General features: G+C 39.3%; 1 protein-coding gene across 6 annotated transcripts in view; it reads right to left on the bottom strand.

The window, feature by feature from the left end:
- Positions 1-20256, bottom strand: part of SPATS2L (spermatogenesis associated serine rich 2 like) — a 167446-nt gene that overhangs the window by 70723 nt on the left and 76467 nt on the right. For all 6 annotated transcript variants that reach the window (XM_086719231.1, XM_086719230.1, XM_086719233.1 and 3 more), the window contains one exon: positions 13146-13206. In XM_086719231.1, the coding sequence (XP_086575357.1) occupies positions 13146-13184 (39 nt within the window). In that variant the 5' untranslated portion in view covers positions 13185-13206. The remainder of the gene's footprint in view (positions 1-13145; positions 13207-20256) is intronic.

Below are 20256 nucleotides of genomic sequence, written 5' to 3'. Positions count from 1 at the left end.
CCTGAAGTGGTTGGATCTGAGCAGAGGACTGTGGGACCTGCACCTGTCCTGGTTGGGCTCCATTTATCCATTAAAGGAATCTAAGATGGCACTAACACTTTTAGGAGCCACACCAATTACTGGCTGAGATGGAGCTTACTTTGCTGCTAACATACCCTAGGTTGTTTCTGTGACCAGTGTCCCCTGTTCCGTACTTGTGCACCAACTAGAATGCAAGTGTAGGATTTTGCATTCACCTTTGTTAAATTTCAATCTGTAAATTCTGACCTATCCCTCAAGCCAGCTGTTAGCCTTTAGAACCTTGCTTTCGCCACCAAAATCAGGGAGTGCATTAGCCATTCCTTCTGACCTTGCACCATTTTTTAAATTAGTTGAGATCTTGTATATCTTATCCAAATTGATTTGAATTTGGATGGGCCAGAGCCAAGTACAGAAGCCAGAGTATTACTACAAGAACTTCCTTCGGAGCTAATATTTACCTCCTAATCCATGTTCATTTGTTTATTCATTCAGTAAGTCACAATGTACAGACTATGCTAAAAGCTGGACTGTAGGTGGTGACAGATACACTCCTTGACCAGCTTTGGAGTTTATAGTGTAGGAAGGCAGATGGTTGATGAATGCTACAGAAGGGGAAATAAAGATGCTTTGGGTGCTGATAACAGGAGAACCTATCCCTAGAGTCAGGGAAACCCCCACCTGAGAACTGAGGATGAAGGGTGATTAAGACCCAGAGGGGTCAGGGGGGAAGAGATAGGAGTGTTCCAAGAAAAGCACACAACATCTGTTAATGGACAGGACAGAGTGACTAGGAGCACGTTCAAAGCAATGATGGTCCAGGATTGTGGGAGCATTAAAGGTTCAAAGGAAGGGGATTTTGGATGAAGCTGGATTGAAAGGCATGGGGCAAAGATGTGCAGGGCCCTGCAAGCCATCTTCTAATTTTGAGCCTTATTCTGAGGGCAAGCCATCGAACGGTTTTACTCAGAAGAGGTGAGTGGTATTTGCATATTCGAGAAGGTCACTGTGGTCTCTATGTGGATTAGCAGGAGGAGGTCAAGTGGATGGCAGGATTCTAATGCAGTGTCCAGGGAACAGAAAATAGACAAAGACGGGGCAGTTTAAAGAATGACTCACTTACAAATTAGTTGGGAGGAAGTGACTGATTTGTGTGTAAGGAGATGCGAAGAACGAGGAGGACAAAGGAATATGGATGACCCAGGTTTCTGACTTGAACATTTATGTGGATAGCGGTGTCATCTGAGAGATGAGGAGCCATGGTAGAGATGGAGCACTATTCTTGAGGTATCCACATATCCAGATACTTAGAGAGCAGCTGGACCTCTGAATCTGCAGCTCCAAGGAAGAACTGAGCCAAGAAAACAGATTTGGGCACTGTCAGCATCAAATATTGGTTCTCAGCCCTGACTGCAAACTGAAATTACCTGGTGAATTTTAAAAATATTCCTACACCCAGGCCCCATATCCAACAATTAAATCTGGGCCTGGTCATTGATTATTTTTTTGTTTTCTTAGTGATTTTAATGTCTATCCAGACTCTGAGAACCATGAATGAGAGATATGGGAAGTCATAGATAGGGTGGGGCAGTGTGGAAGAAAAAGAAAGTGGCATGGGACAGACCTCCTTTTAGGTATAACTGCTCACCTATCAACTCATTTACCTGAATGCACTATCTAGCCGCCCACACTTCCATTATTTACGCAACATTATAACTTCAAAAATATCAGTTCTAGTTTAGGACAGTTTTACTTTTAGAGAGGGCATTCCAGTTATCTACTGCTTCATAAAAAGTCACCCCAAAACTTTGTGGTTTAAAAACAGCAACCTGTAATTTTTCAACATTTTTGTGGGTCACGAATCTGGGAGGAGTTCAGCTGAGTGGGTCTGGCTTGGGGTCTCGTGTATGTAGATGGAGGAGCTAGTAGAGTCAGGCAGAGGAATGCAGGTGCAGGTGGGGTCTGGCTGGGCATCTCTCTGTATTTATGTATCTCAGCAATTCTCCGTGTGGCCTCTCCTTGTGGGCTAGTCTGGGCTTCCCCACGGCATGGTGGGCTTAGAACAGTTAGATTGTTTCTACGGCAGCCCAGGGGACCAGCACGGGTGTCCCAACTAGTAAAAAAAAAAAAAAGCTGAACCACCTAGCTTCAGAAGTCACATAGTGTTACCTCCTTTTTACTGTCCTGGTCAGCTAGTTCCAAAAACCTACCTAATTTTAAGGGGAGGGGCACAGACCCCACTTCTCAATGGGAGAAATATTGTTATAGCTATTGGAGAATACAATCTACTAAAGGGTTGAAAACAACAGCCACCACCCAGATTTCTTTCCATCAATTCTAGATCTATACCTTGCAAAGTCACTGTACATTTGAGGGAAGAAAAAGCAAATTAATTTAACTGTTGTTATAATACTAAATGAAAATTGGTATCTTAAAGTTATACAACTTCTCTAATTTCTAGAAATAACCTGATGACTTGTAGACCAAGAGATACTCACATGGACTTTTCTCCCATCTAAAGAAATAGTCAAGTTAAAATCAGATAACCAAATGTCTTAAATCTTTTAATTTAGTCCATGATAAATTTTTCATTGTAGAATTCTGACCTTTAATCTGACACTTGTAGGTTTAAAAAATATGTATCAAATGGCTGCTATTAGCAGCACTGGCCCCTGTAATCCACATGGAGACAAGGAATGAGCTTCATACACATTTCATTTTATCCATTTAGCTAGCATGGATTCAGTGTCTCCCTGCATGTTTACTGTACTTGTGCTTGATCCCTCATATTTTCCCAGAACTGCCAGTTAGATTTGCACAAAACTTAGGGCAGGGTGAGCCCCTGAGCCCACTGGAAGCCTGTTTTCAGCCAGCCTGTTACACCCACACCGTGTTAGGACTTGGGTAAATATTCTGTCTAGTTATTTTCTCTGATGAATTCCACATTTGGACTTATTAGTGAGGACACAAAAAAAGGGGGGCAATGTTATTTTTACAGGGAATTTTGGTTTTGAGATTTTAATCAGAATAGAAAAGTAAGGTGCTTTTAATTGATCTTCTGCTTCTAATTTAGAATATTCAGTAAAAATCATTCCTCCCTTTCTTTGGAATTTAAGCTCTCCACTTTGGGGGAAAAAGGTAATTAATGAAGTCTACTCTCCCCATGGATTTTTTTCCCTCTGCTCATTCACAGAACTTTTCAGATAAAGAGTACCACGGAGATATAAGTCACTATTACCAGTTAATCAATACCAGAATGAAAAAGTTAATTACCCATTAGTCAATACCAGAATAGAGGAGTTAAATTAATCTCTAAATTATATCAACTTTGGATATTTCTTCATTGTGGCATGAAGTAAGGAGACTATCTGAACGCCACAGAAACCAGGAACACTCACTTTGGGGGAAGTGTACTTGTTCACCTACATACTATGTTTTAATTCCAATGGGTTTGACCAAGTCAAAACACACAGGCTGGTTTCAACATCAGTAAAAATTATCATCTGACTGATTAGATTTTGTTTTCCCCATAATTTAATGAGTTTCACTTGCTTTTCCTCTAAAAGCAGTAGAAAGCTAAAACTTGTTTGCACATTCAGCCTTAGTTGAAGAGCTGAAATTACAATCTCAGCCAATAAAAAAGCCAAACGGGAACAAATGTCCACTGATGGATAAGTGGATAAAGAAATGTGGTATGTACTGCAATGGAATAGTAGTAGCCTTAAAAAAGAAGGAAATCCTCTCATATGTGACAACAGGGAAGAATTCTGAGGACACTATGCTGAGGGAAATAAGTCAGACACATGACGAATATGGCATGACTCCACCATATGACGTATCTAAACAGTCAAACTCCTATAGAAGCAGAGAGTAACAACAAGGGTGGCCAGAGTCTGGGGGAAAAGAAAATGAGAAGTTGCTGTCAACAGGTATAAAGTTTCAGTTATGCAAGACGATTAAGTTCGAGGGATGTGCTGTGTGACACTGTGTCTACAGTCAACAATAACACATTGTATGCTTAAAGAGAGTAGATCTCATGTGAAGTGTTCTTACCACAATAAGAGAAAAACTGTTAACTTTAAGTTACATAACTGATCCCCATCATCATTTCAATACATTTTTACTGGTAATTATCTTCAAGGATTGAGAAGCAGAGTTCTGAAGGGTCTGTAGACAGTGTGGCATTAGAAATGCCCTACTAGTGAACAACAAATGGAGCATAGGGCTGGTTTAATCAAATTCCTTTATTTTACAAGAAAGCAGGTACAGAGAGGTTATGTCCTACTTTTGAATTGAGACAGCTAATTTGTATCACAGCTAAGACTGACTCCATGGTCTCTGATCCACGACACAGTCCCCTTTTCCAGCCTTATAAGACACCTATAAGGTGGGAAGGACCATGAATTCACCCAACGTTAGAGTTGGAGAGGGCTTTGGAAATCCTCTACATGAACTCTCTCATTTGGCAGATAAAGAAACTGAAGTCCAGAGAGGTTACACAGTCTACCAAAGGACACAAAGCTTTTTCAGTAGAATGAACATGTTAGAAATAGACTACATTTTTAATAGAAAATGGGACCCACAAATCATCATTGGTCCAAGAAGTTAAGAACCCCTATACTAGTGGCAGTATGGCTCAGCTTGCTAAGGGAAGGAGGATTCTGGAGTTTGCATTTTAATTTACTAATTAACAATGGTTCTCAAACTTTCTATTAATTCTTTTCAATGAACATATAAATCTCATGCTTTTCTCTTATACGACTGAATTTCAAAATAGGTATTTCAATTTCATTTTTTACTATAAATGTTTGCTATATGCTCAAATATTGTGGTACCATGGAAATCTCTCTCTGCGGGAAGCGGAGCTGAACCCAAGCCACGCTCCCCACAGGATGCTCCCAGCCAGTGACTGTGATGGTACATGGTGGTGGAAGATCATTCCCAAAGGATACAGGACCCTTCCAGCCGACAGCTTTGGCCTCAGGACTCCCCTTCCGCGGAAACATCCTTCAAACCACACTCCAAGCTCAGACTCTTCCTACCCGACTTTCCCTTCATCTCTCTCTTCTTTCAAAGACACCAGACCTGCACACAGTGTGTAGACTCTCTCTGCTTGCTCATGCTTCCTCTCTCTTTTTATAAGCACTCCCTCCCTTCTCCTACCTCTAAGAAATCTCTTGCTCCTCTAATCATCTGGCATCTACCTCTTGGAGGACTCAAACAAACACAAACAGGCTTTTTCTAATTACTCCTGTCTTTCCCCACTGACATTCTAATGCTTGCCCCAAACCAGGGAGACATCATCCACTCTTTCCTCCCTTCTTCCTCATGGCTGAGGACCTCCATTACAGAATCTTGGCTCAGTTATTTAGCTCTATATTGGTTAACAAATATTTTAGGGGCATAAAGTCTATGATACTGCTATTACAGGAGTCATTGGGTACACAACTAAATTAAAAGTCCATTTGTGTTTATAAGGAGCATGTAATCAAGTTGTAGAGAAATGATGTACAGAGAAAGAGAAGCTTTAATAATAACGCAAGCAGCACACTTTTAAGTGCTGAATCTATCTAATCTCATCTAATCTAATCTAACGTATCTGGATAGATTTTTAGTGCTCAAGGTCAGAAGAGAGAAAACCATTGTAGCCTTGTCATTTTTTTAAAAAAATCTGCAACTGGATAATTTAATATGAAGGATCATTGTGAGAAACAGCTAGAGTATTGGTGAAGCACCCATAAATTCCAAGAGATTGCCAACAGAGGTAACTTCTTCCCTGCTGCCCAAAGTCTTAATTTTTGGTGTGTTCTTGTATATTTTAGCATTAACCATCTCTGTTTACATATACCTCTCAGCCATAGTGCAAAAGGGGCTCCTTTTCTAGCAAAAGGCTGGAAGCAGGGGGGCAGGAGAAGCCGAACAGAAACACTGTGAATTCCAATCATGTAACCTAGAAAAAGCAATGTGATGCTAATCCTGCAATAGTAAATTTCTTCTTATCCCCTGAAACTGATGCTGACATTTCCATTTATTCATTCAGTTCCTTTAGACTCCCTGTCAAATCTCTTCTGGTTGCCAAGCAACAATAACAGCAGTTCTGTACATAAGCATTAGGCAATAACTATTGTCAATGTTTCTCCTTCCTTTGAAAGGGAAATTTAATGACCCTTTCCTATGAGAAAATGATGACAAGAACCTGTCTGTGGTGAAACTTGGAAGCTGTTTGTGTGGTTTGTGTTTTTGCTGTTCGAATTCAAGGACTGGGCTCAACTGATTTAAACACTCCTACAAAATTATGAAATTAAGATTTGCCTCAAAGCTTGCGTGATTTGGTCTTTAGAAACAACTGTGTATCATACACCTGAAACTAATATAATACTGTATGTTAACTACACTGGAATTAAAAAAAAAAACAAACACAACAGTGTATCATTAAAACTATTCCACATCCTATGAAATGAGTTCTCTGTTAAATGAAGTTAATATTTCACAGATGCTCTGATCCTGCTAAAATTTCTTTAATCAAATGCTTGGGTTTTTCTGATCATACTCCACTCCACATAAAGCCTTGAACTATATTTTAGTACTTTGTGAAAACACAGATCAAGATAGTTACAGGGAAAAAAAAGATAAAATGAGACATCTGCCCATCTGTTGAGGACAGACTCTAGGACACACAGTCTACCTCAGTCATCTGTAGAAATGTTGAGATGACCCTTCTCTGTCCCCACAGTGGACTAGAGGCTCTTCTATTCTTCCTTCTTCATTTTAATGACTCTCTATGATTACTGTTTACAACCCAATTTACCTCTATAACTTTACCAGCTCTAAAAGCTATTTACAATAAGTGGTATATCCCCACAAGTATATTCTAGACTAAGCTATTCCCCATTTCCATATCATTCTGTTTTCTAGCCTCACTTATTTTTTGTGAAGCTTAGCAATAGCTATAAAAGTTTGAAAAAGTCAAGTCCAGTTTTATGTTCTTTTTCTCATTTGGGATTTTTATTTATTTAATTTTTTCTAATCTCAATTCTATGTGAGTTTATATTTTGAGTTCCAGACAAAAATGCTAATTAGAGCTCCTCTTCCATTTTTTAAGTTGTAAAATAAACAGATGAGCTCCCCAAGATCTTTTATAGTTTACATGATTCAGAGCTCATAAAGCTCAATTTGTATTTGCTGACTTTGTTAAGTGGTATTATTACCATGTCCAATCTACAGATTAGGAAACTGAGGCCCAGAAAAGTTAGGTGACTTGCTCCAGACTGCTCAGTTAGTAACTGGGGGGCTAATAATCTCTGCCTCTGTCTCCAAACTCCACAACCTTACCTCACTCGAGATCACTTCCCAAGCATACATGGTTCCCTAAAGTTGCATAGGGATCACTCTTTGTTGGAATTAGATATCAGTTCATAACTGGACAGTCAGCAAATATTTTGTAACCCCATTTTACAAGCAAGGATCCCCTCTGCTTTCCATCACCAAATTGTACTGCAGAATTGTATTCTATTTAAACTGATTTATAATAATGCATGAAAATATCTGACTAAAAAGTTTGCCTATGTCAGTTCTAATAATTTTTTCTTAGTTGACAATTACATATAAAATTTTATAAGTCAATTTAGCTTGATAATCTAGTGTTTTGTATGAGAAATAATATAATACTAACAACTGAGCCCTATATCCTTAACTCATCCATGAGTTTCTAGTGTTGAACTTCCTAAAAAATATGTCATTTAGAAAAGAGTTGTAAAAAGTGACTATATCCCAAATAATAAGGTCCCTGATTAGTGTAAAGATTTTGTTCTGGGTATCTTTCCTCAACAAAGTGAGATATGGGGATTGTTTTTTTCTTCCTTTGGGTTCTTGGGTTCTTCTTCTTCTTTTTTTATTTCTTTTTTTTTTCTTTTTTTGGTACATCAGGATGTGACGAGTTTTACTCACCAAAGGACCTCATTTGTTATGAGGACACCTTCCTGAAGCCACCTGTATTTGACAACCATCTTATGAGGATGCTGCTTTTTTGCAGAACTACAGGTAGTCAGTCAACCTAAGCAGCCCTACTTTCTGTTTTTAGAAGCAATTTAAAACTTGCTTTATTTAATAGCAAAGAGAGTACTAAAATAAGATGACAATTCCATTAGCCTATATTTCAGTTTTCAAGAAGGCCTGAGGTTTTGCAAAATATCATGAATGGGAAATGTAGTCTCTAAAGAACTTAACTATTCAAGTAGGCATGTTCATTCATTCATTAGTCATTCATTTGTCTAACTGTATTTGGGGGTCAACTCTGTGTCAAATCCAAGAATATGAAGATAAGAGGGGCCCAATCCCTGCCCCCAAGGAGCACATAGTCTCATGGGGAGAAGACAGAGCTAACCATTGCAATCTGCATAGTGGTTTTGGAGCAGAATGCAGAGAGCCCTGCTGAAGCTAAAAGGAGAAGGGCAAAGAATTCAGGTAGGGCAGGAAGAAAGAGAGAGGAGATATTCTTCTGAAAGGGCTCCTGAAATGGAAGTGAATGAGGGCCAGGTGTCTGAGGAGGAGATGGAAATGACTTTTGCTAAGGCCTACAGGCAAGGAACATTGGAGGTCAGGATGGTGGCAGTGAAGGGGGTCTGTGGGGAAGTGCCAATAAGTAAGGTGCAAAAGAAGACAGGGTCAGATCTCAGAGGATGTACGTCACACTAAGGAGACTAAACTTTGATGGGAACGCAAGCTGGTGCAGCCACTCTGGAAAACAGTATGGAGGTTCCTCAAAAAACTAAAAAGAGAACTACCCTATGACCCAACAATTGCACTACTAGGTATTTATCCAAGGGATACAGGTGTGCTGTCGTGAAGGGACATGTGTACCCCAACGTTTATAGCAGCACTATCAACAATAGCCAAAGTATGGAAAGAGCCCAGATGTCCATCAATGGATGAATGGATAAAGAAGATGTGGTATATATATATATACAATGGAGTATGACTCGGCAATCAAAAAGAATGAAATCTTGCCATTTGCAACTACGTGGATGGAACTAGAAGGTATTATGCTAAGTGAAATTAGCCAGAGAAGGACAAAAATCATATGACTTCACTCATATGAGGACTTTAAGAGACAAAACACATGAACATAAGGGAAGGGAAACAAAGATAATATAAAAACAAGGAGAGGGACAAAACAGAAGAGACTCATAAATATGGAGAACAAACTGAGGCTTGCTGGAGGGGTTGTGGGAGGGGGGATGGGCTAATGGGTAAGGGGCATTAAGGAAATCTACTCCTGAAATCATTGTTGCACTTTATGCTAACTTGGATGTAAATTAAAAAATTAAATTAAATTAAAAAAAAAAAAAAGGAGACTGAACTTTAAGTCCAATGGCATTTCCAACTTAAATCGTTACAGTTATAATCCAATAATAGAAAGATATTTTAAAATAAAACAGCCACAGAGAGTGTCAACTATAAATTTCAGTTGTCTTGGATATTACACCTTAAGCTGTTATTTTCTCCTTTGGACTAAAAGCTGCCTGAGGACAGAAATGATTGCCTCAAAAGTACCTTCTCCTTTTCAATTCATCCAACAGTGGATCCACTAGAGGTAACTGATGAACTCATTTCATCACAAGGATTTTATTAAGTATTAATTTCCCACAGTGCTCCACTAGGTATTGTATAAAAATACTGCAAACACCTGTTCTCAGGTCTCTAAAAGCTTATAATTTAAGACAAAACAGTTGTTATTATTCTTAATTTTCAGAACTAAAATGTCATTGCCCTGTGTGACAGATTGAGAAACAAACTAATCATAAGAAGGCCATAAATGCACTAAAATAAATCAACGTAAAATTATAAATGATCACAGAATTTTCAGTTGTTTATTATGATTTATTTTATTGAGTTGAGAGATCTATTAACCTTTTGCTATAGGAAGACGGAAGGTACTAATTGAGTTGGAGGGGCCCTACTCTCATTGTCATGCAGATTAATAACATTTACAACTTAAACATCACCCTCTTTCAAAACAATGCCAACGTTTTGATAAGTTACTGAACTGCAATAGCAAAAACACCATCTACTTTTAATCTTCATGTGCATATGTGACATTGATCATGACAAGTGGATTGGTGTGGCGTCTAAGCCAATGCAGGGAGCATTCACACAGAACCTCTGTGGTTGGGGCGCTGACAGATCGGCCTCCTTCCCTTACTGGCTGGATGTCACCTCTGTTTTGAATAAGACACTTTTTCCGGCTGAGCCTACAGTATCGCTCTATCCAACTAGCCATGTTTTGCAAAGAATCAATTACCATGACTCTGATTCTTTAAAGTGCTTTTCCTTCCCATAACCCAACTTTAGAAGCTGTTCAATCCATACATCAACAGGCATTCAGAAGAGGGCTAACCTTTGGTCGGTACTCTGGTGCCAGACCCAACTTCTCAAACAGGGAAACACATAGTCTCACCCAAGATTAAGACTATGAGTCAGTAAGAATGTGAAGCCATGATATAAAAGGGGCATGTCGTTCTGCTATTGTTTGTTCAATACTCAATAAGTAAAAACAATTTCGTATTAAAATAATATATGCAATATATTACAGAATACAATGGCTAAAAATTTGCATTGATATCTAAGGTAACCCATGAGACTCCAAACAAATTATGTATTGTGGAAAATGGTTTTGACCATGTCCTCGGAGACCTGGGGTCACAAGTTTGTTCTCCTGCCCTGAGGGTATTTTGGTGGAAAACTGTGGGAAGCAGTAATGTAGTGGAAAGAGGACAGGCTTTAGAACCAGACACAGCACAGTCTGAACCCCTGCTCCTCCACATTTCCTGAGAGTCTGACTTCGACCAAGTCACGTCACCTTAAGCCCCCTTGTCCTCAGAATGTTATTTAATATGAAGATCTGTAAAATAGGTAGCACAGTAGTGGACAGAGCTAGGGTGAGCTCTAAAAAATACCACATAAGTCACGCTCCTGCTTAAAAGCTTTCAGCAGTTACTTTTGTCCTTGAATAAAGCCCTACATGGCTCTCTCTCAGTTTCTAAGCCTTTTGGGGCACAAATTCCCTTTGGCGGTCTGGTGAAACCTATGGGGTCTTAGAATGTTTTAAATAAAATACATATAAGTATAAAGGCAACCACCATTCATATTGAAATAAAGTTAAACTTTAAAAAACGTATGCTACAGTAATATATGTGCTACTCTATTAACAACAAATCGCACAATGTGGCAGCCGTTTCAATAGCTATCGTAATTTTGAAGTAGTGAGGAACAAACATCTCAGGGTTGTCTGCAGCAAATGTAATTTGATATGAAGAGATCTGTGGTTTCTAGTTGTGAAAGTCACAGATACTCCTGCTGCAACTGTGGGTTTTCTCCTTTCCCTGCATTCATAATCAAAGGAGATGCTAAATTTCATTTAGATGTGAGTGAAGATGAAAATGTGTTTTTTCTCATGCAAGTTTGTGGAGCCCTGGAGTCCACCCGTGGATCTTACGGAGGTCCAGGAACACAGATGAAGAGCCAATATCCCACCAACACTGGTTCCTGCTGTGCTCACTTATCTCATCTCCCCTTCCCATCCCTTTGCCCATTACTTTCTGGCAGCAGGGAGCACTTGATCTTCAAACACATTCCATTGAGCCCACCTCAGGGCTTTTGCCTTTCTCTCTGGAATCTGCCCTCAGGTCTCTGCATGGTGCTTCTTTCTTGTTGTCTTCATCTCAGCTCAAGAATCACCTCCTCTGAGAGGGCTGCCCTGACCAACCCCATCTAAAGTACCCCCTCCCCCAGCCACCCTCATCGTTACACTATCTGAAATTATATGTTCTCTATTGACTCTCTGTTTCTCTGTCCTAAAGAGCAAGCTCCATGGGAGCAGGAACCTCCTCTACATGCTCAGCGCCATCATCCCAGCATCCAGAACAGTGGCACAAAGTTACAGTCCAACACGTCTTTGCCAAATGAAAGAAAAAACGTGGAGACTCCATTAGCGCTACTTCTCTCATCCTTCACACTATGTTTTAGGTACTGTGAGGATACAAGGAGATAAAAGACAAACTCTGGCCTTCAAGTAGTTTATGGTCTAGTGGAGGTGGGAGGTAGCCCTGTGGAAGGTGGAGAGGACTTCTCACTCTGCTGTACAACCATGGACATATCTCTTCTAGGGCCTCAGTCTCTACAGTGCCAGATAAATGGCTTGGACAAATTTATCTCTGTGGTCTCATACCATGGTCTCATATGGTTCATGATCATGAGGAGCTAACAGTGCAAGGTAGCATATATAGGAAGTGAGGGGTTTTGACCCTAAGGGGAGGAAACTTCACAGAGGTGGACAAGACTTGGAAGGGCTTTGAAGTGTCATCAGCCTCCAACAAATAACGAGAAGGGGGATTTTCAGAGTCATGAACTTCCAGCTGAAAGAAACTTTATAGGTTATCCAGCAGGACCACTAGGTAATGCTATGGACATCTCTGTATGAGGCCATTTCTGGAGATGTAACATAATACCCCAGCCCTCAGATGTAACCCAGAATGTGGCTGAGAGTATGAGCTGTAGAATGGCACTACCCGGGTTCAAATCCCAGCTTTGTAGCTTACTAGCTATGTAAATTGAGGCTAATTGCTTAACTTTTCTGTGTCTCAGTTCTCCCCTCTGTTAATAACAACAGTATTAACCTCACGGGGTTATGGTCAAAATTAAATGAGAAAATGAATGTAATATGCATTAACACACATTTAGTAAATGTTCCTTATGATTCTTTCTGTTGAATGTTTTTTTAAAAATATTTTTTAAATTTATTTTTGAGAGACAGAGAGCGGATGGGGCAGGGGCAGGGAGATGGAGACACAGAATCTGAAGCAGGTTCCAGGCTCTGAGCTGTCAGCACGTAGCCCAATGTGGGCCTCGAACTCACGAACTGTGAGATCATGACCTGAGCCGAAGTCAGATGCTCAACCGACTGAGCCATCCAGGTGCCCCTGCTGAATGGTTTGCTAGCATGTCAAACTTACTATGTATCCCCCAAAACCACTTTTCTCTTCTTCCACTGCAATTGAATTTTTACTAGCTGGAGACTACATTATCCAGTTTGTGAAGTTTCTATAAGCCAATACAGAAATATATCGTACCTTTTCCTTGACATTCACATGAGTATTGAGTTCAGCCATCTTGCTTCTAGTGGAATAAGCCCTGTAAAGAAGGAAGAAAAGATTAAGTCTAAAGTTTTAAAATTGATTTCTCAATGTGTTATTTTAATGCTCTCTCCCATGCTGAAATGCTCTCGTTCAGCCATAATCATAAATACCATTTTAGAATGTAAAAATGCTTTCAAGCTAAGCATTTGTCTTAGATATGTTCTAAAAGCATATTATAACTCTAGAAGACAATGTAAAATCTTTTATTCATACTATATTGACACGAAAAATGACAAAGATAGATGGGTATGTACCCAAACTGTGTTTTTTTATTAAGTAAAAGAAAGGTAGTCAAAAATAGTGAGAGGAGGAAAAGCATACCTATTTTAACTAAGCATTGTCATCCCAATCCTTGCTGTCCCAAAGCTTTTATTAGCCGCTAGTTAATTTAACAAACATTTATTGAGTCTTTCCTGCATATACATAACTATACCAAAGCACTCGAGGAAGAAACAGGAGAAATGATTCCAGATTTAAACATAAACACTAGACATAACAGTTTTTAAACTGGCTTTTTCACTTATCAATATATGAACAGCCTTTCAGATCAATGCATATATAACCCTTCACCATAATTTTAATGACCATAAATTCATGATCTCTATCAAATGGAGTCTTAAAATTGCCCATAATCTTTGTTTCCCTAAATTCTTTAGGCTTTCTACTGCTGGTGTCTAATCTTTTTTGTGAAGTGACCCACTCAGAGAAGATCTATATTCTTAATAAGAAGCAGTGGTGTTTTCTTTCTTCTCATCTGGTCTAAACCTTTCATGATTATTACGGAAGACAGATCTTAAGTCTTTAATAGTTTCAATCTCTTTTTGAAATAGAACATGAATGACTTAAATGGCCAAACAGATTGGTTCAAAAATTAGCAGCAGGACAGGCCAAGGTATCGATATACTTCCTCTTTGCATGTTTTACACTTTTTGTCAATCAAAAACCCCTGAAACTCTTTCTTATATTCTTTTTGACTTATGCTACAATGAGTGCATCTAGAGTTGATACATTTCAGGGATAACTTCCAAAAATTCTCTGATTTCTCCTCATCATTTTCTTTTAAACCTAGGTCTTAAATAAAACATAAATTCAGATCTATTACATTTTGTTGATTCAGGATGAAAGCTTAGCAATATGTAAACTTTATTACCCTTCAAATAGGAATCCACATATATTATTATGCATTATCAGACATTATAAACAATAGGATTTCATTCTTGTAAGTTTCCAAATGCTAATGCCACTAACACATGCATTTGGGCACACTAACAGGCTAGACCCTGCGTACTCAATCCCCAGTAAGACAGCTCCTTCCCAAATGCTCTGCAAAGAGTGTCTGTCCCATTGAATACTCCCAGTTAAATAACTGTCCCAAATGGTAAATTCTTTTTTTAATATTTATTTATTTATTTTGAGAGAGAGAGAGGCAGAGAGAAAGAGAGAGAGAGAACCCTAAGCAGGCTCTGTGCTGTCAGCACAGAGTCCAATGCAGGGCTCAAATTCAGAAACCATGAGATCATACACGAACTGAGCTGAAATCATGAGTTGGATGCTCAACCGACTGAGACACCCAGGTGTCCTGCCCCCACCCCCCACCCTGCAAACGGTAAATTCTGTATTCTCTGACTTGGCATATGGGAGAAAGCGAATAGCTGGCAAACAATACCTGAATTTCATTCTCATTTATTCCTGCTCCTAAGAGTTGCTAGGAAAAGAGAACGGGATTATTTTCTGATGATCTATAACAGTGAAGACAGATGGCATATGAGGTACAAGGACAAATAATCAGGAGTTTTTGTTGATAAGCCATAGATGAAAGTGGAACCTTTGATCAGTCATCACAACACCTGCAAAATGGTCTACAATTATATTTGAAAACATCTGGATGGTTGATTTTCTTATTCAAATGGGAGGTTAGGCATGTAAACATGAACAGTACATATATGGATTTTTCTGCATGGGACATTGTATGCCTGCCTGTATGTGTATGTAAGAGAGAGAGACATTGTAAGAGGGAACAAGGATGGGGGAGGGAGGGGAATATATAGATTATACCTATGGAACTATGAAGGATCAAAGGTGACAGCTGGATTTGGTACTATTTGTTAGGATAGATCTGTGAGCCACAATTCCTTTCATTAGACTAGACTAGCTAAATCTTCTGGACACATCTAATCTTGCCATTATGGATGTGTGAAATCTGATAGAAAAAAGTGTTGTGTTTTTGTTTTGCTTTGATGTCTAGGATTTGGGTGTGAAGCATCTTCTAAAGCTGGAGTGTTATAATCCACAGAGAATCAGGGAAGAATTTCATTGAGGACAGAAAATTTCTGAGATCTGAGGAAGTGGCAAAACTGAATGGTGATCTGTATTTGTAGATGAAATACACACACACACACACACACACACACACACACACACACATATTTCTTTGTCAATTCCCTTTCTCTTTGACCTCAAAGTCTAACTCAAGAAGACTCTTCATTGGTAGTGGTGCCAGTAAGATTAATTACAACATTTTTGTGTGCGTGTGTGTGGAAGGAAAAGCTGGCTCCGAGGGTGGAATGGGGCTATTACAGGTTTCTCAGACGGAAAGAGAAGATAATTACAGGAACCGTTCTTTGCTCATTTTACTCCCTTAATTTTTTTCACCTGTGTGGAGCACTGCCTCTAGGCTCTCCCTTCCAGGTGGATTGCAATGCTCTCTCTACATCAAGGCTTTCTGCTGGCTGGTGTATAACAGAGAGATTGGGGAATCAGCTACAGTTCCGGTTATGGAAACTAGATGGAGGATTCTAATCTAAATAAAACTTAAAGAATTAAGAGTTTAAATGGCTAGACAGTCAAACAGTTCTATTGATAAGGACAAACGTTAGGGCAAGGTTGATTATCAGTGTGCTGAAGGTCCTTGTTAAATGTCCACACCCTCGGTTTGGCACTACCTCTGGATTATTGTGAAGCACACCTCACACTGGCATGGCATCATATGCCCATTACCCTTCCAGAGCCGACTCCCTCTCCGCTCTGAAAATGATACTATGCTGTGCCCCTATTCTGTTGGGATTCTGTGTTTTGCTACGAACTCTTTCTGGACAGTCAGATCAATTTGATCCGAATCTTAATTGTTTCACTTAGATAGTTAAGATCTTTCCCTCCACTACACATATTGTCATCTCCTCCAAAGTAACAAAACAAGCCCAGAGACTGACAACTTGAAATCCCAGCCCTTATAGTTGCAGACCCCTGAGTTAATCTGAGAATCCTTTAATGCTATGAGTGATAGGTGTTTGGGACCAACACACCTCACATCACACATGGTGACACACTTGGTAGCTTATCACTACTGGACACAACTGATGACCATATCCTAACTTACTTTGATCAAAAGAGCTTTCAAATCCTGGTTTCTAATTCCTACTATCACTTAAAAGTGTTCTCAGAACTGACTAGTGACTAAAGCCTAATCATTCAAATCTGTAAATACATGTTCCATACATATCAATCAATATAAAATTAAAATAACCAGAAATTCTTGATATTGATGTAACATTTCAATAGCTTAGATGTTGCTTGAAATTTTTTTCCTTTAAGTTGTACTTTAGCTTTTAGTAATAACATTACAAACATACATAGATGCCATCTAAGTTTTATATACATCCCAGAGAAATATGTAACAAATAGTTATATATTATACATTATATTAGTTATATATTACATATACAAATAGTACCATATATATATATATATATATATATATATATATATATATATATATGTATATTCCAAAGTCAAAACTTATTAGGAAAAGATATCAACCCCAAAGAAAAGAATTTCACAATTTATCACCAATATATCATCTATATACTTCTCCAGTGTAAAATTAATAACCCACAAATATGGTTACCAATCACTTCATGTGCAAAGTTATATCAAACTGTACTACTCATTATGCAAGATCTTACTTAATATACATTAATGACAGAAAACTCTATTAGCTTATAACAAAGATAAATATTCTTTATGAAAAATAAACCTGAATAGCAAATATGTTCCAGCATTTCTAATTAATACAATTCAGTGAAATTTAATATATGTGACAATCTAATCAACTACCAAACTCTGAGTTTAAAAAATGTATGTATTTATAATGCTCACACAATCATATTCAACATAAAAAGTGAAAACAAGTTATTGAAATGCCAAATTGCTTTCTGACTCCGTTTCCCTCATGTTTTACTGGGTAGACAGTAATAAAGTTTCACTTTTGTTTCTCTAAAACCTATTACTGCTCTTAGAGTCACTTTCTTTTTCCCAGGTATGACATCACTTTTCTTGAATTGGATTCAGGGAACCAGAGGTGATACGTAAGAAAAATTTTAAAATAACGATTTTAACAATTTTTTTCAAGATCATTTATGCAAAGTTCTCCCATGATCTATAAAAGTATAAAGGTCACAATGCATAATTAGAGCTGTTCACAGAGTATTTCATAAATCATCATAATATAGCTGAAGGGGATAGGTTAAGTGTCAGACATCCTGACAATAAGGTGCAGAGTAGGTAAATGAGCAAGTTGATAGAAGATGGGGATCGACTGGCTTTCTGGCTGATCATGAGAATCACCTGGAGAGCTTTTAGAACCAGAGACTCCTGGGCCCCAGTGCCAGGTGGTATGGGGGGTTTGAGGCCTGAAAAAAGCAACCCCCCCAGGTCATTTTCATGCAAAGCCAGATTTGACTGTGGCTAGACTGCACTGGAATGTGCTGGGGCTATAAAATATATCCCAGATTTCAAAGACTTACTACAAAAAAGTAATGCAAACTGTCTCAATACTTTTTATACCTATTACGTGTTGAAACGATGATACTGGACATACTGGGTTACATCAAATGCAACATAAAAATTAATTTTACCCATTTCTTTTTACCATTTAAAAAAATTTTTTTTAATATTTTTTAAGTTTTATTTATTTATTTTTGAGAGAGAGTGAATGGGGGAGGGGCAGAGAGAGAGGGAGAGAGAGAGAGAGAGAGAGAGAGAGAGAGAGAGAGAGAGAGAATCCCAAGCAGGCTCTGCGCTGTCAGCACCGAGCCTGATGTAGGGCTCGAACTCACACACTGTGAGATCATGACCTGAGCCGAAACTAAGAGTTGGATTCTTAACCGACTGAGCCACCCAGATGCCCCTCTTTATACCTTTTTAAAGGTGACTACTGGAGAATTGTAAATGGCCTATGCGGCTTACATTATATCCCTACTGGAAAGTGCAGTCCTGGAGCAGCTGTGCTGAAAGTTTGATTCCCAGAAGAGTAGTATCAGCGGCATGTAGGAACTTGGTAGAAACGCAAATTCTCTGTCTCTTGCTATAGACAGAATGAATCAGAAGCTCTGGGGCAGGCGCACAGCAATCAGCATTTAGCCCTCCCCATCCCCACCCCTACCCCCCCCACCCACTCCCCACCCCCCATCCTCACAGCAGGGTATTCAGATGCACACAAACTAAGCTCTGAGAGCCACTACTCCAGAGTCTCCATCCTGGGAATATTAAGAAAGGGCCTCTTCCTTGATCTCAATCACTACACACAACAAACAGATTCTTATAGAAGCCTAGAGAGATAAATGCGGGCCCAGTTTCCCACAAATTACATTAAAGAATGATCTTTCCACCAACATACTATTAATAATAATTAACACACTTACGGGGTAGTTATAATGCGGGGCACACTAAGTACTCAACACATTTTTTTTCAGTTAATGCTCCCCCTATAAAGTAAAAACGATGATTATCCCCCATTTCACACATGTGAAAGCTGAGGCATAGGAATTCAGTAATTAAGCCAGAGTGGCAGGGCCAGGATTCAAACCAGGCACTGACTCTGGAGTCCACTTAGAGCACCTCAAAGTCATCATAAACAAGTTATGGGGCTCAGTGTATATGAATTGCAGCAAGAATTCTGCAAGGAGAATGGAACCCATCCCAGGCTTTGGCTTCTCAGGCCAGGCAGGCATGTGATATATGCCTTGTTATCTATGCAGGGCATACAAACTGCAGAGCAAAACTGCTAAACTCACACAGGAATGGACAGGAATATACTTGTTATAAAGAGATGGCTGTTTTCCTGCGGCTTCCTACCTCAGACAAGAGTGTAGAAAGCTGCATTTAGCGGGCCCTGAGCCAACAAAGTGTTTCCTTGGCTCTCCAATGCTGCCCAGGGGCTCCATGACATTCCAGGGCCTAATGTTTTAACTGCTTCTTCTTTCTAAATTAAAGTAGTTACAGTGTCTATGTATGTGACTTCGGTACAGCTTAGACAGTGTTGTGATCATGTGGGTAGCTCCTGAGACATTTTCTCATGGCTGCCTCAGAGAGAAGAATCAGGACTGATCTTGTGAGCTGGAAGTCAATCCCTTGATGTGATTGGTGGAAGCAGCAAAAAGCTTCTCAGTCAAAACAGAGTGTCCAACGGTCTCCCAGAGTGCCAGTTCCTAACCTGTATAAACTTAACAGACATCTGCATTTTTCCTCGGTTTATTACAGCACGCTATTACCTCTGGAAGAAGGTGCACTGTAACAGATTAACTTATTTTACTGCACTGCCGTCAACTGGCCCTCAGCAGAGAGCAGTGCTCTGAAAGAATGACAAACAGGTCAGGTAAGTTTTCAATACGTCTGTCTATATGGGGCACCACATCCTTATGGACATCTGAAGAAAGGTTCTAGATCATCACAGTATATAGCATGAGGGCCTCAGGTCTCCAGTGGTAGAACAAGAGGCTGGAGTTATGAGGGAAGTGAAATAATTTTACCTATATCCTTCTGAGTTCTTACCTGAGACTCCTCTATAATAAAAGGCAGATTAACAAGGGAAAAACAAACAGAAGTTTATTAACATGTGCACTCACGTATAGAAGGGAGGTACGCAGGGGAAAGTGAGGCGCTCTCACCGTGGCTTAAAATTCAGAATTAAATACCATGTTAACAGGGAAAGGGGGGGGACAGGCCTCTCAGAGGACAGCAAATGATTTTGAGGAAAGACGAGAGATCT

The sequence above is a fragment of the Puma concolor genome, chromosome C1 (assembly GCF_028749965.1).
Source record: "Puma concolor isolate L17-30 chromosome C1, mPumCon1.1.hap2, whole genome shotgun sequence".
Lineage (NCBI taxonomy): Eukaryota > Metazoa > Chordata > Mammalia > Carnivora > Felidae > Puma > Puma concolor.
The sequence above is the reverse complement of the archived record's forward strand: the minus strand, read 5'-3'. Positions and strand labels throughout refer to the sequence as shown.